Source organism: Aristolochia californica, unplaced genomic scaffold (assembly GCF_029961685.1).
Source record: "Aristolochia californica isolate CCGP_79_NKW_82.1479 unplaced genomic scaffold, dmAriCali1.0.hap1 SCAF_12, whole genome shotgun sequence".
NCBI lineage: Eukaryota > Viridiplantae > Streptophyta > Magnoliopsida > Piperales > Aristolochiaceae > Aristolochia > Aristolochia californica.
In genome coordinates this window covers 24,383,701-24,407,436 of record NW_027181793.1, presented here as the reverse complement: position 1 = coordinate 24,407,436, position 23,736 = coordinate 24,383,701, and the positions used below count along the sequence as shown (strand labels likewise).

Genomic DNA, 23,736 nt, shown 5'->3' with positions numbered 1-23,736 from the left:
CCACATATGATAAATTCCAAGTAAAAGGTGCTCCAATATTCTTCAGAATATAAATAAGCTCAAGATCAACTCAACTGTACCCACTTCCTAGCTCGAGTTGACTCAGCTGAGTCTAATGAGGTTTTACATAATAGTCAGTGTATTAGTTAAAGTAGACATAAAGAATTCTCGTTATCATTAAGCCACGTGTACGGTGGAGAAGTCATACCACCTAAACTTATCGATGAGGTTAGGAAAAATGATTTTTTAATTCAAAAAATGCCAAACCCGGAGATTCTCAAATCTCTATCACACTGCTTGTGATTCCTAATCTAGGAAGCAAAAACGAGCTTATCAGCAGAAAAAAACACCCAAGGAAGAGAAATACCAGAAAAAGGACTCCCAATAGCTTAAGACGGTCCATTCCACTTCGATTTCAAGCTTCTCAGAGTATCTCCTCCTCTTACGCGTATTCACAACTGTTCAGAAAAGGCGAATGAGGGAAAGTGCACGCCTCTCATAGTCCGAGCACCGACTTTTTTTGTTTCTCAGACGGGACAGAATCTCTTCCTCGAGTTCTTTTTTCTTCTTTGATTTTTTTTCAGCTTCTTGATGACAAGCTCTCATGGCGGTTTCCTCCTTATTTTTCTCGCACACACTGATTTCTTTCTGTCCTATGGAAATCACAGTTTTTGCGTTGTTTTTCCTTGCATTTTCTCTCTTGCTTCTGTTCATTTCCTTGTATAATAAGCAAAAGAAAGCCCAAAACCCCGCTGCTGTTCTGAAGTTTGTTTTGTCTAGAGCTGCCGAGAACGCCCATCAAAGCAAAAATCAACCCTTAATTGTAGAGATTCTCACTTCCGATCATTCTTTTGGTTCCGAATTTCGTCCGTCTTCGCAGGCTGTGATTGATGGCACCCCTGATGGTGGGGTTGATAACTGTGATTGCTTGAATGGGTCGGAATTCGAGGCTGGAGAGGATTGTGAAAGGAGTGAAGAATTGAAGGGGAAGAGAAAGAAGAAGAGGGGGAAGAAGAAACGGCACGGTTCTAGGTCCCATGAGGAGAGTCAGATGGAGGCGGAGCAGCCTGCTGGCAAGGAGAATATAGATTGTCTGTATCCTTTCACGTCTTCTTCGAGTGTGACTCAGAGGAAGATTAAACAGCATTATGATCAGCTGGTCAAGTCGAATGACGCCAAGGCTTTGACGATGGTGCAGGTATTTTTTCTTCTTTTCTTGTTAACCGTGTCGTCGCTTGGTTCTTAGTTTGATGACTTCTCTTTATGACTAGGGGGTAGGATTTTGGTGGTCATATTCGTCTTGTTGTTCTCTTAAACAACTGCTTTTTAGAATTGACAAAATGACTTCTAAGACATACTAGTTAATGCAATTTTATTCAAAAGATAATTTCTTTACTTTTCTAAAAAAGTTTCCTGTTGGCTTCTTGCTGTGGGCTAGTTTTTGGAATCTTGTTTTCTTCAAAAAGTTGCATTCAGTATCACTCTCTTCAGACATGGTTGAATTAAAAAGTAATAATTGCTTTAAGATCAAAATTGCATGGCATCCAGATAAAACAAAGGAAAAATAAAATGAAATAGCTGCTTTTTATAAATTAAAAGTAATGAAGTTTCATGTGGCTGCACAGACTATTACCTATTTCAGAAACAACTTCCCTGTAAATCGGGTGAATGCTGGATGCTTTGTAAATTTTTTATGTGCTTTTGATAATATTGATGACAATGAGAAAGCCTAAAAGCACAAAGTTTATGCCACTCAGAAAAGGTAAAAAACAAAAACTGTTTCTCAAGTTTTCACTGTTAAGGAATAGTCCTACATGGATTAGTGAGTACAAAGATCTTGAGTTTATTAGTTGGGAAAAAGGTTTCCTAAGTTGGTTAGTCATTTTGGGATGGGCCTTGGACCCAATTTCACATGGTATTAGAGCGAGTATTCATATGTAGGCCTACATCTAAAAATTATCCACTTGTAAAGCCACAAAAGAGGGCCTACACGTGAGGGGGAATGTTAAGGAATAGTCATACATGGATTAGTGAGTACAAAGATCTTGAGTTTATTAGTTGGGAAAGAGGTTGGCTACTCATTTTGGGATGAGCCTTGGACCCAACTTCACATGGTATCAGAGCGGGTACTCATATGTAGGCCTATACCTAAAAATTATCCACTTGTAGAGCCACAAAAGAAGGCCTACACTTGAGGAAAAATGTTAAGGAATAATCCCACATGGATTAGTGAGTATAAAGATCTTGAGTCTATTAGTTGGGAAAGAGGTTTCCTAAGTTGGTTAGTCATTTTGGGATAGGCCTTGGACCCAACTTCACAGTAACCAAGAGCATCATGGTTTCTCAAGTGGGATATTTGTGAGAGTGTTCTTAAATATAGTTTTCATGTGCCAATGATCATAAAGTTCATTCTCTTAGAAACTTGTAATATGACATCTTGTAAGTCCACGAAATTTGCAAATGGGTAATTTTAATTGGTCACATTTCATTTTGAGAAGTCCTGAAAATTCAGTTTGCAAATGCACAGGATTGTCCATCTACTTTACAAATCTCCATGTAGCTACCACTACTCGCTAGCTGGGGATGAGCTTAAGAGGTTATGACATGTTTATTTTGTCAAAACCACAATTATCAATATACTTGAAGTTCAAAATCTTGTCAAGTTTGATCAACTGGTCCAAGTTACTAATCTTGGTAAGAGGCTATGCCTTGCAAAATTCAGTTACATTAAAGCTACCAATATGTTAGGAGGCACAGATATCTTACAATTGGCTACTCAATCTTCAGTTATCTCATGGAAGAAGTGTGGGCTTCTGGAACCTAGTTCTCTTATAAAGTTGTAGTTTGTCCTACTCTACACATGCTCATTTGTCACATCCTCCTCTTGAGTGCTTTTAGAAAATGGTCTTGTTTTTGTCTTTCATTTCAATTGAGTTTTGGATGTCGCTGCTGGTGTTCTAAGCTTCTTACCTTTAGCCAGCAAGCATCATAAACTTTGGTGCTAGACCTTAGTCTAACAGTCTCAAGAGGCCAGAAATTCTGAAGCTTGTCCACAGGTATTTACTACTGAAGTGGTTATGGAGAGATCCTGAAGTATCAATGTCCTACAAAACTCTCTCTCTCTCTTCAAGTCCATTTATGTGTGTAAAAAAGGAAAATTCTTAACTTCTATTGTATTGTCTCCCTCTGGAACTTCACTATCTGAACATGTCCGTTGCCTTCAATATCCGAGAGCTTCCATCATTGGTGCTACATGAGAAGTCTTACTTATGTTTACATCATCATGTAGTCCTTTCTTGTTATTCAGTTTGATTTCCAGTAAATAGGGGGGGAGGGGTTGCAATGAACTGATTAAACAGCATTTTATTATACGTAACTGGAACACTTTAAACTTTTCCAATCTGCATAACCACAAGAAGACATTTTTGGAGATGATTGTAAAAATTCCACAACCACTGGTAAACATCAAAAGTCACGAGATCATATGGTATTTGGCAAGTGACTGGTGAACTGTGGATGGCAAACAACCACAACAAAATATCACAAGTCACTTACAAGATCATATAGTATGTGGCAAGTGACTGTTTAGCTGCAAGTGGCTAGTGACTAGTGTTTGATTTTTTTTATTTTAGACAAATTAGTCTTTCGAACCTTGTTAGTAGGAATTTGAGAACTCAATGGCTTATAGGTTACATGTCAATCCAAATTTTATTTTTTATGGTGAAAATTAAGTTTAGATGAAGAGAGGTACTATCCCTGTGAACATTTTTAGTTGAAGAAAGGGGTAGGCTGTAAATATGTACTCAAGATAGGTTATGCGTGCAGTTTGTATGTTTTATGTGAATGTGATGTAATTCGGTGCAAAAGTGTGACGCCTTTTTTTTATAAGAAGAAAAGAAACCAGGAAATGTAAAATGTATCTGAATCTAGCCTACAGTGGCATCTCCGCTTTGTCAGATTTTTTAAAATCATCGTTTAATACATCCAGCAAATCCGGAAAACCTTCCAAAGATGTCAATCTTAGGGGTATATTGCAGAAACAGTGTTTTCTTTAGACCCTGCTCCACTTACGTTACTTAACTATTAGATAACTAGAATAAAGATATAGTGCAAATCCAGTTGCTGCTGAAAATTTTTTATTATAGACCCTTGGTAACTCAGGTTTATACAAGAAGGGGTAAGATGGAAATCAACGGCCCAAAAGTGAGCATAGGAAAGGCCTCGTGTCCCACAGATGGGGGACCACTGAACTCCAGCAACACTGTCCTTTCAAGGACAGTTCGTTGAGCATGGTATTAGCAGCAACGGAATAAGGAAGAGGGGAACGAAAGGAGTGGGGCATAACAGAATTCTGGAATTGGGAGGACCTAGACCCTTGAAGTCTAGTAGGTATGTTTCTCCCTCGGTTGGGCGACATCACCTGGTATCAGAGCTGGTCGAACCTGGGCATGGTGAAGTTGAAAATGGACGAGAGAATGGAATTAGTAGAGAAGGAGGTCTCGGGACTGAAAAATGAGATGAAAGAATTGAGATCAGACATCGGAGCTATATGGGAGCTCCTATTAGAATTCCGAACAGAGAAGATGGGGAATGAGAAAGGGAAGTTGCCGATTGGAGAATCATCGGCCAACAGAGCCGTCGGCGCGGTAGTCTTTTCACTCTATTTTCACTCTCCGGCACAGAACTCCGTATGAGCTCAGCATACCGCTCATAGATGGATGGCCAAACTGAGGTGGTCAACCGATTCTTAGCAACTTACCTTCAATGCTTTGTGGAAGATCATCTGAAGTCTTGGCCCAAATAGGTCCCATGGGCAGAATTCTGGTATAATACTACATACCATCGGGCGGCTGCAATGACACCCTTTAAGGCCCTCTATGGAAGGGACCCCCCCATCCATTCTCAAGCTCCCATCCACTTCCTCACCAGTCCAGGAAGTCAACCCGCAGCTGTATGAATGTGATGCCATTCTACAGGAACTTAAAGACAACCTCTCCAAGGCCCAAAACAGAATGAAATTGGATGAGGACTGTCACCGCCGTGAGATCCACTTTCAGGAGGGCAATTTCGTTTACCTGAAATTATAGCTGTACTGCCTCAAATCCTTGGCATCTAAGCCCAACGAGAAGCTCAGTCCATGTTACTATGGTCCCTAATAGGTGCTGGAAAAATTAGGTCCTGTCACCTACAAATTAGACCGCCCCACCTATGCCAAAATTCACCTGGTGTTCCATGTCAGCCAACTCAAGAAAGTCATCCCCCACCCACGTAAATCTCAACCGTTACTTCCTCACTGATGATCTCACCTTTTCAGTCCACCCAGCCATGGTACATGACACCCACCATCTTCCTGGGCATCCACCCGAGGTGCTGATCCTATGGCAAGACCTCCCTGACTTTGAAGCAATTTGGGAATCATATGACACCATTATCTCTCAGTTTCCTTCCTGAAAGGAAAGAGGAGCGCCGGGGGGGGGGGGGGGGGGTCCCACAGATGCAGGACCGCTGAACTCCAGCAGGACTGTCTTTCCAAGGACAGTTTGTTGAGCATGGTACCAGTAGCAACGGAATAAGGAAAAGGGAGATGAAAGGGGGGGGGAATTCTGGAATTGGGAGGACCTAGACCCTTCAAATCTAGCAGGTATGTTTCTTCCCTCAGTTGGGTTCCATCATATGGTATTAGAGCTGGCCAAACCCGGGCATGGTGAAGTTGAAAATGGACAGGAGAATGGAATTAGTAGAGAAGGAGGTCTTGGGATTGAAAAATGAGATGAAAGGACTGAAATCAGAGTTCACACATGGCCCAGTGACAACTCTTGTGGTAAAGGTGGAGTTTGTAATTTCCTTATTTTACCATAATGAATTATTCATCGGATTTGAAAGCTTAAGTCTTAGGTTTTCCAAGAATACTCATTTAGTGCGAATATTTTTTAAGAAAATGCTAAAAATATGAAGTGAAAGACATTTTTGTCATAATTCTTGCCAAGAAACTTTTTGCCTGAAGTATTACAAAAATAACTTCTTTTGCTTCCCTGTGGTCTAGGACCTCTGGAAGATCTTTACTCATGAACTGTTAGTTTTTCTTTATAATGTAGCTGGGACTAGAGATTCTTACAAATGCATACTTGTGGAGATGCTAATCATTTATCAAGTTATTGGGAATTGTCTCACATAGGTTAAGTTAGGAACAATTCTGTGGTTATTAACATCTGTTATGGTGGGCCTAGTTCATTCCTTGTTTAGTTTATCCCCCATTATGTTTTTTTAAATATTAGGTTTGTTGTATGTTTGTTTGGGTTTGGACGTTAGGGAGAGTGTTATTGAGAATAATCCCATAGAGGTTAAGGTCAGGACAAATCCTATAGTTATTAGTTAAGAAAAGGAATTCTATCTTTGGTTAGTCATTTTGGGATGGACTTCAACCCAACTATACCATTTGAGCAATTATACTATGATAGTCATAGAGTATATAATTTCTTATGATACCAACAGATTTTCTTCACTTCTGTCAATGTTGAGAACTGAGTTTTTTTTTTCTTTTTTCTTTTGAACAGCACTTCATAGATATCTACCTTAATACAATTATTATCTATTTTTCAAATTACCACTTTTAGCAGAGTTTACCTGGTAGTCTTAGTGTTCACTACTGAACTAAAGTCGGTCTTCTGCTGCTGATGGTGCAGGTTGGGCAGTTTGCAAATTGCCTGATTGAGACAAGGAGTGAGTTACAACATAAGTATGTACAATTAATTCATTTTTTATGTGGTGTGCTTGCTATTTTGTGTTTGTGCTAATCACTCAATTTGCTTCATTCTATGATGCTCTTAACAAATCTTTGGATTTTTCATGCAGATCTGAGCTCATCCAGCGGAAGTTTACAATAACAAAGGCACTGCTTTTCAAGGCAGACAGGTCATCTTTTGATCGCCTTTGCCAACAGGTTTGTATCATCACCTCAATGCAGCAACACTTGTTTGTCCCCATCTAAGAGTGAAAAAGAAAAGAACTTGATTAAAGGTGCGTTCTGAGATAGAGTTTCCTCTGTTACTATCTACAGATTTATAAGCTAGAAGCAGAACAGAAAAGATTAGAGGAGGATACACTTGTTTATAACCGATTGCAAGAGCAACTGAAGCTCTCACCTGCGTATAAGAAGGTCCTGAGTCCACTATTCATATTTTTCCTATTTATGTCCAATACTGTACACAAAGAGAAACTGATTTCATGTATCTCTTTCAGATGCTTGAAGTTGCTTCTTGCGTGGAGTTACAAGCTAATTCTAACCAGGCAGTAGAAAATACTGAGGCGGAGGTTTCTGATATCTCTTTTGAGGAGTTACTTGCCCAAGAGAAAAAAGATTCATTTTGGTAGGTCCAGCTTATAGAATGCTAAATTACCCATTATCTATCTCTGGGTCACTGTTGGGTGTGGTCTTGATACTTCTTCTTTGCAGGCACAAAAATGGGAAACTGAAGTCTTTCACGTACTGACAAGACTCATATCTAAAAGCTCTAATTGGTGTAGTCATCCAGCAATCCTGGTTGTGCTATTGCTTCAGGATGGTTTTTGAGCTGCGCTGGCATCTTTTGAGGCCATCCATCATATTTACGGCGTAGTTGGATGCTTGGAAGTAAACTGACATAAAATGGAGGATTTGAAAGAGTTAAAAATTTCATAACATTGGCGTCGGTTGTGATTCAACACTGGAGGAGAGTACAGTATGAAACCGTTTATATTTGTAAACTTTCTAAAGAAATTTTGGCCGTCTGAGTTTGTAATGTATACAACATTCAACATTTAGTGTCATTGATGCCACTACCTAGAACAGATTTTTAGAGAGTCAATAATCTGTGAAAAGTGGATATTGCTTCAGTATTTCCAACACATTCGAGATCGACGATCAAAAGTTCAAAACAAAAGTGAAACGAAGTTTAACCATCGCTTGTGCCCAGAAAGATTCAAGTATCAGAAAAATCTGTATATTCCATAGGCTAAGATCAGGAATATCCCACCTTATTTTTAATATTTAATAATTATTTATTTATTGTATCGGCACAAATAATATAATGCGGTTTTCTAAAGTTAGGAAAATCGGTCATAAATAATTTTTAATAAGTTAAATAAAAAATGTTTTCTATTAGTTAAAATTTATGATGAAGACAGAAATAATTGATGGCTAAACGAGGTTGAGTAAATGGTCATAATTCTGTTTCGTGCGACGCACTGAAGCTGGGGCCGCTGGCAAATAAGTAATTTATTGAGCCAGCCCCAGCCAGCCCTAAGCCCCGTGTCGGGGTGTTCCACGACTCACATCCTGCAAGCAAAGCGATTCGAAACCGGCGGGTATTTAACAAACCCAACACCTCCGGCCATCTCTCTTCTCTCGCCACATCGAAAATTGTCTGTCGCCTCTCACGTCTCTCTATCCCTTCTTTTCCTTTTCCTCTTCCTCTTCCTCTGCCTTAGGGTTTTGATTTTTTGGGCTTTTCTTCTCTTATCTCAGTAGTTACTGGGAGCCCCATGAGTAACAATAAGCAAGGGAACGAATTCGACATGTCTGATCTTGGTGCTGGTACTATTGATGTCTGCTCATTTTAGTTGTTCTTTCTTTTGTGGGTTTATTAGTGGTTCTGTGTGTGACTTGGGGTTCCTTTTACGTCTAATGAGTTGCAGGTCTTAGTGCCGAGGACAGGGAAGGACTCGTCAATGCGTTAAAGGTTTGTTTCAGTGTCTGTTGCTTGCTTCTTTTTACTATATCTTGTGGGAATTTTTCTATTATCGGAAAATATGATTTTTCTTATTCATTTAAATCGCAGAATAAGCTACAGCGTCTTGCGGGACAACACTCGGATGTTCTCGAGACCCTAACCCCTAAAGTCAGAAAGCGTGTTGAAGTTCTTCGTGACATTCAGGTTTCTGTTCTTGCTCTTTTTTAGGGTTTCTGATTATTAGGCGCATAAAGAATGGCATTTTGACGGTTTTGTTTTCTTTTTAATTGTCTAGGTCTCCCTTTTACTTGTTTCATTATTGCTGTGATATTGATGCTGATGCTGCTTCTTAGTTCTTTACCAGGACCACTTTACATGCAAAATACCGTTTTAATGATGCTTACATTATCCTTGGAAGTATTGTTTCTGTGTAAATTGTTGTTTTGGTCTTCTTTGAGTTGCTGCGTCACATGCTTTTTGTAATGTTTCCTTTGGATCTAGTTACGGAAAACCAATTGCGTGAAAACATTATATTCAGTAGCAAGCTACTTCCTTTTGTTCAATTTTGCCTTGTCCGCAATGCGCTGTGTGGAGTTACTACTAACCTTCGCTGATTTTTATTGGTTTGTGTTTTCATGAGAGGGGTGCGTCAATGATTCAGTGGATATATGTTTCTAAATGATTCTTTGCCTGTTTGACAATACTATCACCATTCTGGTTCTACCAAAGTTTTACCTTTATATGAAGTTCTTATTGGTTTATAGATCTTGTTCTTGATGCTGTTTCCATCAAATTCTCCTGTGGTGACAGTTCTTATCTCTCCAATAGGCAAGATTGTTCTAGATAAAATTGGAAGGCTCTTAATCCCTATCTTTTTATTTGCTAATATATGATTCCTGTGACTTGTGTTGCAAATTTTGCTGGAGCTCTAATGTTCGCCCAATTTTAGACTGAAGTTAAACATAATTTATAATCTTTTGATTACCATTATTGTCAGCTCTTAATCCCTATGATGTTATTTTGGATTAAGATCTTTTTAAAATTCTTTTTGTTCAGTTTTTATTTAAGTTAAGAAAGTTCTTTTGAAGTGTAGTCTGGGTTCTGGTAGGTTATCAGGTTCAATTTTTCTGCCACACTGTATTAGTATTTTTAGGAGTGAATATCTTTAATGTTTTGGTTCTATATGTTGGTTTTTGTGCTTAAAACAACATTCTATATCTCTTTTGGCTTTATCTATTTGTAACTGCTCTGCCTTCAGTTGTACAATAGCACACTCTGATGTCTCAGTGGAAGATCTTATCCTTTTATGTTGATAATATTTGTGTAGTCACGTGGTTACTTTTGCATGAATTGATTTTGCTTGTCATTTTCTTTACTGTGATTGAAAACGTACTAGGCTTGGTGTTTTCACATTTTCAACTTGCTTTTGCAATTTCTTATCCTGGTATTATTGAAGAGAAGAAGACTTAAATACTGTAGTTTTAACAATTTTTAGGTATGATTTGAGTTTTTTTGTGTGTTAAAAATGAATTTCAATTTGCAGAAACAACATGATGAACTTGAGACAAAATTTTTTGAGGAGAGAGCAGCTCTTGAAGCCAAGTACCAGAAACTTTATGAACCATTATATACAAAGGTAGTTACTAATATTGTACGGGCATGCAATATCTTTGATCCTGATCATGGTTATATCCATCACTTGGCTCACTTCCTTTGGAAATTTTACAGAGGTATGAGATTGTAAATGCAGTTGTGGAAATTGAAGAATCTACAGAAGCCACTGAGGAAGCTTCTGGAGAGGAAAATGCAGTTGAAGGTGATACTATGACCTATGATGATTAATTTGTTTATAACTATGTATTTACAGATTCTTATACTGTCATTGTTTTGTAGAGAAAGGTGTTCCAAATTTCTGGCTTACGGCAATGAAAACTAATGAAGTGCTTGCGGAGGAGGTGAGTCAGTTCGCTATGTCAATTTTAGTAATCTGGGTTATGATGGAAATATGGTTTATATTTTCTAATGAGTTTTTATTTTTGACAAAGTTCAGATTCAAGAACGTGATGAAGGGGCTCTTAAATATTTGAAAGACATCAAGTGGTCGAGGATTGATAATCCCAAGGGCTTCAAGCTGGAGTTCTTTTTTGATCCCAATCCATATTTTACAAACACTGTCTTGGTCAAAACTTATCACATGATTGATGAGGATGAACCTATTTTAGAGAAAGCAACAGGGTAACTGTGCTTTCTACTCCACTATTTGTTGCATTCAAGTTTTCTTGCTTGTGTCCTATTGTGCCATACATGTTGAGCTCATATTTTGTTTGTTGTGCTTCTTCCAGAACAGAGATTCAGTGGGTTCCAGGGAAGAGCTTGACACAGAAGGTCTTGAAGAAGAAGCCTAAAAAGGGATCAAAGAACACCAAACCCATCACGAAAACGGAAAAATGTGAAAGCTTCTTTAATTTCTTTAGTCCTCCACAAATCCCTGATGATGATGATGATATTGATGAAGAGACTGTAAGTTGGCATCCTTCAGCATGGTATTGTAGTTTTTACAATTGTTTTCTTGATTACCTGATTGTATTTTGCACCCTTATCCTGACAGGCTGAACAGCTTCAGAATCAAATGGAGCAAGATTATGATATTGGGTACTGTTTCCTTTTTTTCTTTTTCTTCCTTTTGATGCAATCTCTTTTTATTTGTTTCTTTTGAGAACTTACTCTTTTTACAACTTTCAATTTCTTTTGTTATGTTTCCAGATCTACCATCAGAGACAAAATTATCCCACATGCTGTTTCATGGTTTACGGGAGAGGCTGTACAGAGTGATGAGTTTGATGACATTGAGGGAGATGAGGATGAAGACGATGAAGATGTTGATGAAGATGAGGACGAAGATGAGGAGGATGATGATGATGAAGATGAGGATGAAGAAGAGGATGATGAAGTTGAAGAGGACACTGCTGCCAAGAACAGGCCAAAGAAGGTAAAGTAAATTAAATTTTAGCTTAAATTAATTCCTGCTGTTGGTAGATGGATCCTGATTAATCTTCTATGATATGCCAAATTTGTCTCCAGGTATCTGCTGGACGAAAGGTCTCTCTCGCTCTCTCTCTGTCACTCTTTTTTTTTTTCTTTTCCAATTTCTCAACAATTGATATTGACTGGTACACCTCGTTTTATGTAACTAACCTGCAGAAGAGCGGAGTACCCCACGGGGAAGGTCAAGAGAGGCCTCCAGAGTGCAAGCAGCAGTAGAGCATTAAAGTGAGACAATGGTCCATGTGGTGGTGAAGAGGGCATGGTGTGGAGGCTTCTGTGTGTGGCCCTGCGTTAGCCCTGTTCGGGGCTCAATTTGAGTATCAACAGGATTGAGGGTGGGACGATTAGAGTTTTTGTGATTTATTTTTTATCCTTAGTAAGTTGTGATGTGGTCTTTTTCATTTCGGTTTTGGTTAGATGGGTGTATGAGGTCGTAGAGATGGTTTCTGGGAGAGTTTTTGAAGGTGGTTTCTCTTTGAAAAGAAAAAGGTCATGAATTCTCTCTCTTGTCTGTCCATGTTTTATATTAAAATTGCTCTCTGCTTTGTCCAGTGTAGTTATCTGATAGTATGTAGCATTATTTATGCGTATATGTAGCTGGGGGAGGTATAAATATACATTATACATATTATTATTCAAGGAATTTCTGTGGCTAATCAGTTTACCAACAATGTGGACCTGTGTGGTTGTTGACCACTGATAACTGACTGAAGGAAAAGAGCAGCTTAAGATATGTTTGGTTGATCATAAAAAGCTTAAGCCAGACCTTACTTAATAACAAGGCAGCCATGAGAATAACAGGTATCTAATATTGTCTGTCCATGAACTAAAATAAGCCTGATTAGTTTATATAAATAAAAATTTACCACAGACTATATCTATGATACTTTTGGAAGCAAATTTAATTGAAAGTCCTGATTTCTTTTTTCTAATTATTTAGAGGTAAAGATCAATTAAAGAGTCCCCAAAATAACTCTTAAAATATTGAAATGGTTGTAGTAAGTGTCCTAAAATATGTAAAACCTTCAAGGATTATTCACAAAACAAGTAATTAACCTACTTTAGCCAGCTTAATAATATTGTCAGTGATTATGTCTTAAATCTTTTCTTTGTCCTTTTAATGTTTTGTGTACGTGAAAGGGGAAGGGACTAACGCATCATCCTCTCTTTCCCCCCCCCCCCCCCCCCCTCTTCTATCTCTATTTTCAGAAAGTTTCCAACGAGACCTCTATGATACATGTAATTTAGTCTAAAAAACACAAAAAAGGCATGAAATTACGAACATAATAGTCAGAATCTAGGCCAGAATTTTTCATTTCTCAGCTCCATTTCAGTTGCTAACTTCTGGGTACAAAACAAACAGAACAAATTTCAACAAAATTTTTGCTCCTCAACCTAATGAAGCCTCAAAAAATATATATAATATTTGATGGCAACCACATCTCATGTGTATTCAGTGTAAGTCTTATCACTGATATCGATCAGACTGACCATACACCCTGGTGATATGCCATAAAATGAAACTCATCTCAATCCAAAATCTGGTTAGAAACCACCCCAATTCATGAACTTCTTTATCTCATCATACAATACTAAAATTGCAGCTGCTCCTGTACTCCTAAACATGTTAGAAACTGCTCCGCGATAAAATGAAGCTACTCCTTCTGTCCTATAAATCTTCCTCCAGCACTCTAAAGTGCTTCCATACACTCGTTTGTCAAGACCCGACTGCATCATCATACGTCTCCTCACAGTGTCCAAAGGATAGGACAAAAGTCCAGCCGAGGTTGTAACTGCCTGAGCCACCACCCAACGTTTCCACAGGGGTAGATCAGGATTTGACTCCTCAGACATCATTTCTTTTGCAGTGTCAAACCCACCAAAATACAGCCCTCGGTGGACAACCATCCCATGGAGAGAGGCAGGTAAACCACGGTAGATACCTGTTATGCCATCTTTCTTGTAAATCGTGTTGAGAAAGTGAACAATGCCCCGGAATTGGCGAACTTCGGTTTTGCCTATATCTGCAGCAAGGCGGGTGTGAGCGATATCAAGTGGGTAGATGATGATCAATGTTGTACAACCAGCTGCAGATCCTGCCACAAAATTGGTGAAGGGCCCCGACATCAAATTACTATCTTGAAACTGACCGCTCCTTAACATGGTTCTGTAGAGGTCCTGTGCATTTCAAGATTAAATTTTGTCAGAACACACACCACAATGAGTGCAAAAGGGATAAAACATACAGGAGAAGAAAATGGAAGATTTTCATGTAAACATAAATTATGACATGAATTAGTGAGTCATGACATCTTTTCAGATCAGTTAAAGATCAGCTTGACAAAGTTCAAACAGATATGAAAACATTTTTATTCATAACTGTTCTTCTTCTCATACTGGCAGTTCAGGAGAAAAGGGAACTACAATGACATAAAACCAATTTTTCATCTCCAAAAAGAGATTTGAGATATTCTGTCCCCAATTAAAGATTAAAGAAAAATAAAATCTAGTAAAGTAGGTTAAGTAAGGTATTTGTAGACTACTGAATAACAAGATTATGTTAGATAGTCAGGAAAAAGAGCCATCAAAAGTTCCATATCTGTGTGCAAATGCAGTGCTAGATCAAATGAGCTTGCAGAATTCTAGCACTGAATTTGTCAATACTATGCAAAACCCTGTGGCTTCAGAAGATTTGTTGGCAACAAAGATATGAAGATAGAAGGGATTCTCATAGGAGCTATGGCAAATTCTTACAGTGTGAAATAATTACACAGAAGTTGCTTTTACCCAAGAATCTGTAAATAGAGATAAATAACCGAAGAGAGGCAAAATCAAAAGCCTGATACATCCTTATGGAACCATGGGCATCTAATCTAAAGCACTACTGTTCTCTTAAATCCTCAAATTTCTTTTGTCTTTACATGGAAACTAAGATAAATCAGATAGCAATATAGAGCGAACATAAAAATCATTGGATTCTGGAGTCTAAGAATTTGATAGCCCAAATACCTATTCCATAGTTAACATTTGGTGTTATTCCACTTGAGGAACCAGTGGTGGTGCCCTGGCAATGGGTGCAACAGGGAGGAAGTGTTATCTATAATAGTGGAGAAAAACTCACACAAGAATCATGAGGCACATATTATACAACCCTAGGCGTATTCTATCATGAATTGCATAAAGTGGATTTTTAGGGAGTGAATGATTTGCTTCTGAAAGAAAGAGTTGTATCTTAATGCCAGACATAACATATATAAGGGTCCAATTGTAGTCTCCTAAAGTCTCTAGTTCCTGTATCGGCTGCTGGTCATGGAAGTACCCTGTTCATTTTCAGAGTCCCATGTGATAGGAGAGGCTTCCACTCTTTATAAAGATTTCAAGATCTTGGTATTTCTTAAGAAATATGTATATCTCAAGATTTGGCCAAGCTTCATACATTAGGATGTTGTCTTTGGAGTGGACACTAGAAATGCACCCGGCAGAGTTAACCTGGGGTATATTGCCCCTGAAGATTGCATCTTTATTCTGTTGAAATTTTCTTGAAGCCAAAACCCTATCTAATGGAGCCAAATCCTCCACGTTTCTTGCACGAATTAAATCATGATCATGAAAGGTTTTTGCTATTTGACAGGCGCTTCCTAGAAGAATTGCTTATAGTCTTGGCGGTTTGCAAAACATATGCCAATGATCAACCTCCTTGGCGTACTAAATAACTGGTGTTTCTATCGATCACTTATTAACTTTCAAGGCATAATTGGTATTCGAATGCAGTGTTCTCTTGCCTAGAAAACGGCAGGGTGGCATTGTTCATTACTGGGCAAACCCTGCAAGGGAATATCCAGCTGCTGAATCTTTTGGGTTGCTCGGGCCAAGAATCGAAAGCACAAACAAACACATTCAACACCCGGCTTCTTTCTTGAATAAAAACTAAAAAACGAAAAATCCCAGACGACTTCAGAAGAACCGTATTGGTGTCGTTATTGAGTAAAACTTAAAGAAAGCAATTAAAAAGAAGAAAATTCCCAGACGATCTCAGAAGAATCATATTGGTGCAAAGGGAAGAAAACCGAGATATACCTTGAGGGAGAAATTGAGCGCCACAGAAGGATAATATCTAAGAACGCTGCTACCGTTCCCCCTCCACAACGACAGAATACCCTCTTCTCTAACAGTCCTGAAAATGCAATCAAGCATTCCTTTAAACCGCCGGTGCCCGCCTGAGCCAACGATGGCGATATTGCTCTCCTGGGTCTGCAGTAACAGTTTGGCCCGCTCTATTGGCGCCACGATCGTATGCACCAACCCACCCATTACCGCCCCGGCCAAAAGATCTCTATGGAAATTCGCCAACCATGTTTTCTTGCTCGTCATCTCTTCTCCCCCGCCATCTTCTCTCATTTATTCCCGCACAAGTAAGGCTTCTTCCCACCTGGGTATCACACTACCACCACAGTTCCCAATCTCAATATCTTGAATTCTCGAAATCTGTTTCTTCTTCAGTTCATCTGTAAATTGAAAAGAAAGTCATCTCCGACTCAAAGGCTTGCTTGCAGTCGCACGCTTCCCGGTTTCTTTCCTCGCAAAGATTTGGAGGCGAGACGACGATCGAAGCTTCATGTTCATTTCATTCCTCTTTATATATTTTTCCTTTTAAACTGTTATTAATCATTATAATTATTGGCTATTCGGATAATGGACAAAATAGAGTTAGTTCTGTGCGGTTTTTGGTCAAAATATGTGGACCAGGGAAGTGGTGGAGAGAATCTTGGCCCTTGAATCTTCAGTTGATGGTAAAGAAGTAAAGCGATTGCTTGCTTGGATTCTTATCGCCTTGAATGTGGTGAGTGGATGATGAAAGGGGACGAATTTGGTAGCTTTTTTGAAAAAGGAAAAGAAATCAGAGAATAAAGGGTCACTGTGGGCCCGAATAGGGAGCATGAAAAAAAAATACTTAAATGGAATTTTTTTAATTAAATGTAAGAAACAAGCATACCTAGGTTATGTATGATAAATGGTTAAAAATATTAAAATATTTTATTAATATAATTAATAAGCACAAATTAAATTATAAAAATAACTGACATTTTGCACTCATCTCTGGGTAAGGGTCATTCCAAACTGGTACTCAAAAGCTAATTGTGTGAGATAATATTATCTGTTTTAGAAAACATTTGGCACCCTCTGACAGATTTTTCAGTAGCAGAGTGTGGAAGTACCTGTTTGAGTGGGTGTCAAGGTTTGAAATGGAATAAAAATGCTAAAAGGGACCTTGAAGAAGGAAGCAATAAAGATCAAAGCAACCTGTTGTTTTAAACATTAAAAGTACTTCAGAAAGGGCCCATTCTGAACTGACAGTGTCCCAAAAGAACTTGCAGCTTCTGCTTCGTTATCGAAATAATATCAAACCTGGTAGATGTTTGGCTCTTGCAATAATACTATTAGTAAAAAATGCATCTTGGGGTCCATTTTTTATATGTTTGAGAAAATGCACTTTGGGGCTGTGAGGCAAAATGAGAATGTTTTCTTCTGTAGACTTCTTTCTAGGAATCTATGGGCGCTTTTCTCTTTACTGCTGTTGCAAATTTTCTGTACTACGGGGTGTTCTTAAGCCAAAGGTGACCACTTTGTCATTACTGTACTTCTAAATCAAGTAAGAGCATCCTGAGCATACCTATTAATACCAAGAGCTGGATCTTGAGAAGTTTCAGGATTACTGGCTTCACCGGCTGCAAGCCCAAACTTGAGTAAAACTGCACCAGATATTTCACCAGCCAGTATAGTTACTTCAGAATTAATGCAGTTGCTGTTACCTGCTTGTCTGTTCTCAAGTCTGTGGCTACTAAATAGCACCAGAAACAAATATTTGAAAGGGAGCCAGAATAAGCTGTTTAAAGGTGAAATTGCACATTTATGCTAGTCTGTGGATCTATGCATTTAGTGACAAGCACACAATTGCACAAGTGAAAAATGTCTGGACTGCAAAAAATTGCAAAAAAAATTGATAGTTCCAACACCTCTTTGAGCATAATTTTATTGACTGAGCTTGTTCACCATTACAATGACAAAACAATGACAAAAGATCAAAACATCATATTTCAACTGTTTGTCGGACAGAAGCAATGAAACATATTGCTTGCCCAAAAGGGTTGCTTACAAAAGAAAACCAATCCCTAGCAAGCCTAAAGCTTGCCAATAGATGAAATAATATTCATATAATGGGGCCACAGTCTTATCTGCCATATGTCCCCAACCAAACACTCTTTCTCAGTTATACTTATAACCTGCATTTTACAGGCGGCTAATATATATAGATAGAGATATGTACATTGAACTTCCTTTCTCTATCCCACCCAATATAGCTTGTGGCTGGTGTCGCACTTTGCACAACTTCAGCACCGTGTAAAATTCAGTCGACTTGAACCTTGGATGAGTAAAATAAAATGACCCAAGACCTCCATTTAATCTCCATATAAAAACCACATAAGTAAGCGGGACGGATTTTCCTTGTTTAATTTTTTTTTTTTGTGACTAGCCAATCAATTGCAGATGAGCTCAACTGCAACCTTTTTCATGACACTAGGACATGGATCTCCTCCAAAAACTTCAGGAGCTATGGTTACTGAGCATTCTTGCTGACCAATACAACTCTGCACACGATTCTCCTGTGTTAAAATTAGATGTTTGAAGTATCAGAAAGAGGTCAAGAAAATCTAAGAAGGTGATAACATTGGACTATACCTTTTCGAAGGCATCCCATGATTTGTGGGCATGACAACTTCCTTCCTGGTAGTTCCCACATACACCCTGTGGTGTTCCAAAGCTAGCAAATTTGATGGATGATATCTTGTGTCCTGGGTCACATGACAAATGGGCTTTAGGCCTCCCATAGCCTTTGATACGCCAATTTGTTAATGACGGCTGCCACTCAAAAATATCAGCACAGACGCTTCCAACTTTTCTTCTTGTCAAAGAAATACCATGTGGGTTTCCTCCTAACTCCTCAAATAAAACCAATAGATTTCCAGTAGGCTTCAACCAGGAACGAGGAACATGATACCTGAGAATAATAGCAAATGCCATCAGTGATTAAAGCTGATGTTTAATGGTCTGTCAAAGAAATCAACCATACTCACCATCTCTGGGAGGGCTCTCCACAGTTAGTTTGGCATTTTTTCTCACTGTATGTCCCAGCGTAATAACAATCACCACAATTTCCCTCTGCTTTATAAGCTGGCCAGTGTCGCCCAATACTCTGGCCATTGATCCATATCTGACCTTTTCCCATGCTCCCCATATCCAAGGCCAAGGGATCCTGCCCTCCAGGCGCATTAAAAGTAGTCTGAAGAAATTATAAGTTAGAAAGCCATGTCCAGTCGATTAGCATGAAAACTGATTGATCATTTCATTTAGACTATATAATGGCTCAAAGAAATAAATGTTTAAGCAGTCCTTACCTTGTACCATGTCAGAGGTTGCCTTTGGGCTACAAGCGATCCTTGTACCCACTCAACACTGGAACTTCCGGTAAGTGAATGGAGTTGTAATGCTTCCCCTTTCAAACCAACCTGCACACGCAAATCTAAATTATTGATATGATAAAATTATAAAATTCAGAAGGACAGGAAGAAACCAACCTTGTATGACCACTTCTGCCACGAGAGATCTCTCCTGCCCTTGTTGAGGCCATTCAATGTGACTGGACCCAGCACCCCAGCATTCCATGTCTCAAAATGTGGGCCAACATTCTAGTTTAGACGAGGAAAGTTTATTAGAGAAACAAAAGTATCTTTTATTACAGACATAAAAAAAATCATTTCCAAAAAACAAAAAAACTGACGTAAATAATATCTCCCTTGGAAAAGAACTAACCGGGAGTCCAACAGCTATGCTCAGAAGGGAAATCTTATTAATACCACTCCAAAGCTTTATACTGCCGGAAAATGTCAGTTTGGGGTTGTCCAAACTACCATAAGCAGTCCCTGTCAGACAACATGCAGTAGTTAGTGAAGGTTCAGAGCAAATGAATTGGAATATTTCAACAAGCGCTAGGAACCACCTGATAGTTGACCGTTGATAAAAACATGCAAAGCATGGCCTGCTGACATTACAGTTAGCCAGGGATACTTTCCATTCTTTAGGAACTCTTCATCTTGGTCAATTCTGACACTGAAGAAAAGAAGATAAAATTAATGCAAGTTAAGAAATCCTTTACAGCAGGTTACTTTGCTGGTAAAGGTATTTTGGCACTTACTCTGTCATGTACCACAAATAGTCAGTGGCATCTCTTGTTACATTTATCTGCTCCAATAACCCGACTGTGGAGATAGAGTCATCACTGTAAGAGGCAGTCTCTTCATTATAGGACTCCCAAGCAAAGCCTCCACCTATGGGAGACATAATCATATTTGAAGACTGGGAGCCGACCTGCACAGAACTTGGAAGAGAGATTAATACTAAAATGAAATTTGAATAGACAGGCACAAAAAGACGGTCCATTCATATAAATCTTCCTCACCCTTGCAGTATTGAAAACTGTAGTTTTGCAGTCCGGAAGGATACTGATAGACCAAGGAGGAAGGTTGTAGCGCCCCCCTTGGAAGGACACTGTTGCGTAAGATTTTGAGTTGTAGTTTGCAAGGAAAGCAGCACAAGCAGATTTTGACCTGAAGACGTGAGCCTGAACAACCAAAAAAGAGAATCAATTTCACATAACAACACTTATCTTGGTAAAGTATTCATATGTTTTGGCGTGTCAAACCTCTTGATAGTTTCCCAGTGGGGTCACAACCGGATCACTAGAAACCAGAGCTGGCTCACTCATTTTGATGGCTCTATGCAGATCTTTCAAATGGCCCCATTTGGGTTGCCTCAGTAGCCCTGCGTGAGAAGAAGAGGAAAACGAAACATAGTCAGTTATTCACTCAGACATATTCACATAACATCACAAGTTGCAAGTTTAAAGTTCCCTTATCCTTCACTTAAGCATCGAATGAAAAGACCCAAGTTCTGACGTACCATATTCATCAATTGGAGCATCATAGTCATAACTTGTGGCTATGAAAGGACCACCAGCAGTTCGGCCAAAATTGGTTCCACCGTGGTACTAGAATGCATGAAGTAAATTCAGACATCTATCCATGATCACATTTACAAATTATTTACTATTCTACAATCAATATATTCTGTTTTCTTTTGAATAGAGAAGTCTGAAGACCAACCATGTAGTAATTAATGAATGCCCCGCCTTTCTGAATAAACCTTGCAACTGAAAATGCCAAATCTTCGGCAGGTCGCCGAGGAACTGGACCCCCAAATTTGGTGAACCTACAAATACCAAAAAATATTGAAATGATTAGTAGTAGTAGCAGTAACAATAACATTGAGTAAAACACACTGTTGAATAGTAACAGCTTTTCTTTTCTGAAATCTTAAACAAATACGAAAAACTACCATGCAGTCCACGCTTCTGTCCACATCTTAGGCTTATAGTCCTTGTTCGGGGAGAAGTAGTCACAGTAGAAACCATTGCAACTGTTAATCTACGGAAAGATCAATGAAAAAGTTACAATTGTTGAAACACAGCTAGTATTTCCAGAACACAGTTACTATGTGGGAAATCACAGATACTGATTTCATATTTTGAAAAGCTTGAACTAGACGAAATCAAAATCAGTATAACCAGAGCAAAAGTTGACAAAATCCTAGAAACGGCAATTTGCACAAACTCTAATAACCACTCGAAAGAAAAGGAATTTAAAACAACCGGGCCAAGAAAAATTGTTATTTTCCCTTAAATAACAAACAAAGAAATGGAATTTATTTCATGCTGGGAAACTGCTTAACACTGGGGACTTCACATCTACCTAGAGCTTTTTATTGGTGGACAAAGGTCCAAGAGGGGACACCTACTTTAGTATGGGCAAAACATAACACATGGATACAACCGAAAAAGGCACAAAAGGGAAATGGTGGGACAGCAATCTTCGGTATTTATTCACTGGGACCTCACTATGTAGAAAAAAAAAAAAACTATGAAATCACTAATGAGATTATAGAAACAGTAATAAGCAAAGAAGAGAATAGAAAAGAAAAAACCGATAATTGGGTCAGTAAATAAAGAACGAGAAGCCAAAAAAAATTGAATGGTAGAGGCCAATACAATTGGGTCGGGAGCATCATCTTGTTTGCACATGACCCATGGGACTCCGGTGCCGAGATCCAGTGCCATTTTTGCTGCCCACTCTGTGTAGGTCTTACCAGGAGCACCTATCTCGTACTCCATAGGTCCGTATTCGTTCTCAATCTGCAAAAGTACAAAGACAGAAGGTCCAATCAATTTTCCATGAATTGAACTTGTTCACTGGTCACGGAAAGTGACCGGGAAAGAATCCTAGATCGTAAAGAACGGATGCAGATTTATTTATTTTTTGCTAAAAAGAAGTCTGAAGACTAGTTGGGCGAGTACCTGTGAGAGAATGATCGGCCCACCCTGGGACTCAAACAAGCTTTCCGCCTTCATCATATCCACAATTTTCTTTGTGAATCGCTGCATGTAAGACTGCATGGGTTCACAAGCATCAAGAACAAGTCGTGTCATAGAGAAACATCCATATGAAGATCGATGCTCAGTTCAGAACACTGAATATGGTCTAATAACTCGCTAAGAGTCAGGAAAACGAACCTTGAAAGGACCATTGTCAGTTCTGAAGCTGATTCCACGAACATATTTCAGCCAGACAGGGAATCCACTGAAAAAAAAAAAAAAACAAGGTAATGAGAGATCAACTGCATTTATTTTAGAAAAAAATAACATAGAAAAAAGCCAAAAACAGAGTAAAAGCAATTATGAATTCATTTTTTTTTTCTTACCCAAAGTTCCATTCAGCACAAACATATGGCCCAATCCGAAGATGCAGATAAAGGCCAGCCTGATGAACCAGCTTGACGAATTTAACCAAATCATATCTGTCCTGAAAGTAGTACTACAAAACGGAGAAACAACCAAAAGGATTAGAAAACCAGTACACAGAAGGAAAAAATTTCCAAAAAAAAAAAAAAAGTAGTTCGATTTCATACGTTGCCAGGCGAAGGCTCATGCCCATTCCAGAAAACATAAGTCTGGATAACATCCAAACCTCCATCTTTTGCCTTCTGAATAAGATCCGGCCACATCTGCAAACCCATTGAAGAACAAATATGTAAACTCAGAGATGCTCTAAAAAAATCAGAGATACCCATCACCTACATTTCACCAAACAGCAAATTCGGTACCTCGGGCGTGCTTCTTGGGTAATGGATTGAGCCAGAGATGAGAATCCTCCTCTGCCCATTGATGATTACCGCCTTCCGGTCGTATGTAACAGAACATTGTACCAGACATACATAAGAACACAGAACCAAAATGCCCAACAGAAGTCGAAATCTGCTTCTCCTGCTACCGCACATGCCCGGCTCGGCAAAATCCATGGTAGATTCTCAAAGCAAGGACGCTTTTTCCCTCTCTTTTCCCTCCCAGAGAGGCGTCTCAACTTTGAAAGAGCGAATACACGAAGGAGAAGCAGAAAGAGAAAGTAAAGAACAACACAGCTGTTGTCAGTTTTTTTCTTTTCGGAATATTTTGCAGAAAGAGAAAGAAAGAGCTCAACCAAAGAGAGCAGGCGACGTTATTGCTTTGCAAGAAGCAAATTGCAATGAAGCAGCAAGCTTTGCAGCCGCTTTTATGCACCGAGTGTGCAGCTCTGAAAGCGAGTACTTGGGACCCACATTCCCACCCTCCATGACCCATACATCTTCCATGGATCCTCATCCCGTTTTTCTTTTTCCATTTTATTTTTTTCTTCTTGAAGACGTCCACAAAATCAATACTTTCATCAGCATTAATCATATTTCCATTTCCATGCCCAGAGGCGAAACAATCTTACAAAATTTCTTTAATAAATCCACCACCCAGTTAGGTGTCTCTGCGACCACAAAAGTCAGAAAT

The 23,736-nt window shown here is 38.9% G+C and overlaps 4 protein-coding genes across 7 annotated transcripts; 2 read left to right on the top strand and 2 right to left on the bottom strand.

Moving 5' to 3' along the window:
- The first annotated feature begins 409 nt into the window (after positions 1-409).
- LOC137946250 (uncharacterized) lies at positions 410-7,863 on the top strand. The gene is made up of 6 exons (XM_068792473.1): positions 410-1,198; positions 6,684-6,736; positions 6,853-6,940; positions 7,058-7,156; positions 7,240-7,367; positions 7,454-7,863. Exons 1-6 carry the CDS (start codon positions 605-607, stop codon positions 7,488-7,490), a joined length of 999 nt encoding a protein of 332 aa, XP_068648574.1. The 5' UTR covers positions 410-604; the 3' UTR covers positions 7,491-7,863.
- A 432-nt stretch (positions 7,864-8,295) lies between these two features.
- On the top strand, positions 8,296-12,304 carry LOC137945881 (nucleosome assembly protein 1;2-like). Of its 3 annotated transcripts, XM_068791952.1 has the most exons (13): positions 8,296-8,400; positions 8,504-8,572; positions 8,674-8,717; positions 8,817-8,912; positions 10,252-10,344; positions 10,437-10,524; positions 10,602-10,663; positions 10,759-10,943; positions 11,051-11,228; positions 11,317-11,360; positions 11,472-11,697; positions 11,790-11,807; positions 11,910-12,304. In XM_068791952.1, exons 2-13 carry the CDS (start codon positions 8,521-8,523, stop codon positions 11,967-11,969), a joined length of 1,146 nt encoding a protein of 381 aa, XP_068648053.1. In that variant the 5' UTR covers positions 8,296-8,400; positions 8,504-8,520; the 3' UTR covers positions 11,970-12,304. The 3 variants fall into 3 exon arrangements, with proteins under 3 accessions (XP_068648053.1, XP_068648052.1, XP_068648054.1); XM_068791951.1 differs by having other exon boundaries at positions 8,296-8,572; XM_068791953.1 differs by lacking the exon at positions 11,790-11,807 and having other exon boundaries at positions 8,296-8,572.
- Positions 12,305-13,152: 848 nt separating this feature from the next.
- LOC137946943 (probable ADP,ATP carrier protein At5g56450) lies at positions 13,153-16,315 on the bottom strand. The gene is made up of 2 exons (XM_068793231.1): positions 15,831-16,315; positions 13,153-13,931 (listed from the first exon to the last, which is right to left on the bottom strand). Exons 1-2 carry the CDS (start codon positions 16,149-16,151, stop codon positions 13,299-13,301), a joined length of 954 nt encoding a protein of 317 aa, XP_068649332.1. The 5' UTR covers positions 16,152-16,315; the 3' UTR covers positions 13,153-13,298.
- A 1,448-nt stretch (positions 16,316-17,763) lies between these two features.
- Positions 17,764-23,416, bottom strand: LOC137945798 (beta-galactosidase 1-like). 2 transcript variants are annotated; one of them, XM_068791828.1, is made up of 19 exons: positions 23,025-23,416; positions 22,830-22,925; positions 22,623-22,735; positions 22,435-22,501; positions 22,219-22,311; positions 21,913-22,056; positions 21,204-21,292; positions 20,972-21,077; positions 20,769-20,856; positions 20,512-20,630; positions 20,269-20,430; positions 20,005-20,177; positions 19,810-19,919; positions 19,623-19,732; positions 19,388-19,498; positions 19,208-19,318; positions 18,887-19,092; positions 18,492-18,810; positions 17,764-18,415 (listed from the first exon to the last, which is right to left on the bottom strand). In XM_068791828.1, the coding sequence occupies exons 1-19, from the start codon at positions 23,217-23,219 to the stop codon at positions 18,290-18,292; spliced, it is 2,538 nt and encodes an 845-aa protein (XP_068647929.1). In that variant the 5' UTR covers positions 23,220-23,416; the 3' UTR covers positions 17,764-18,289. The 2 variants fall into 2 exon arrangements, with proteins under 2 accessions (XP_068647929.1, XP_068647930.1); XM_068791829.1 differs by having other exon boundaries at positions 17,764-18,400.
- Positions 23,417-23,736: the final 320 nt, after the last annotated feature.

What these genes read in the sequence shown, in the direction of transcription:
- LOC137946250 (XM_068792473.1), top strand. Translation starts at nt 605, where the DNA reads ATGGCGGTTTCCTCCTTATTTTTCTCGCACACACTGATTTCTTTCTGT. An exon ending in AGGAGTGAGTTACAACATAA is followed by an intron (nt 6,737 to 6,852) that starts GTATGTACAATT and finishes TTTTTCATGCAG; the next exon opens with ATCTGAGCTCATCCAGCGGA. An exon ending in TCTCACCTGCGTATAAGAAG is followed by an intron (nt 7,157 to 7,239) that starts GTCCTGAGTCCA and finishes TATCTCTTTCAG; the next exon opens with ATGCTTGAAGTTGCTTCTTG.
- LOC137946943 (XM_068793231.1), bottom strand. Translation starts at nt 16,151, where the DNA reads ATGAGAGAAGATGGCGGGGGAGAAGAGATGACGAGCAAGAAAACATGG. An exon ending in CGCTCAATTTCTCCCTCAAG is followed by an intron (nt 13,932 to 15,830) that starts GTATATCTCGGT and finishes TGAAATGCACAG; the next exon opens with GACCTCTACAGAACCATGTT.
- LOC137945881 (XM_068791952.1), top strand. Translation starts at nt 8,521, where the DNA reads ATGAGTAACAATAAGCAAGGGAACGAATTCGACATGTCTGATCTTGGT. An exon ending in AAGTTCTTCGTGACATTCAG is followed by an intron (nt 8,913 to 10,251) that starts GTTTCTGTTCTT and finishes TTCAATTTGCAG; the next exon opens with AAACAACATGATGAACTTGA. An exon ending in ATGATATTGATGAAGAGACT is followed by an intron (nt 11,229 to 11,316) that starts GTAAGTTGGCAT and finishes TTATCCTGACAG; the next exon opens with GCTGAACAGCTTCAGAATCA.
- LOC137945798 (XM_068791828.1), bottom strand. Translation starts at nt 23,219, where the DNA reads ATGGATTTTGCCGAGCCGGGCATGTGCGGTAGCAGGAGAAGCAGATTT. An exon ending in ACCCAAGAAGCACGCCCGAG is followed by an intron (nt 22,926 to 23,024) that starts GTACCGAATTTG and finishes ATGGGTTTGCAG; the next exon opens with ATGTGGCCGGATCTTATTCA. An exon ending in ATGATGCTCCCGACCCAATT is followed by an intron (nt 21,293 to 21,912) that starts GTATTGGCCTCT and finishes ATCTTTCCGTAG; the next exon opens with ATTAACAGTTGCAATGGTTT.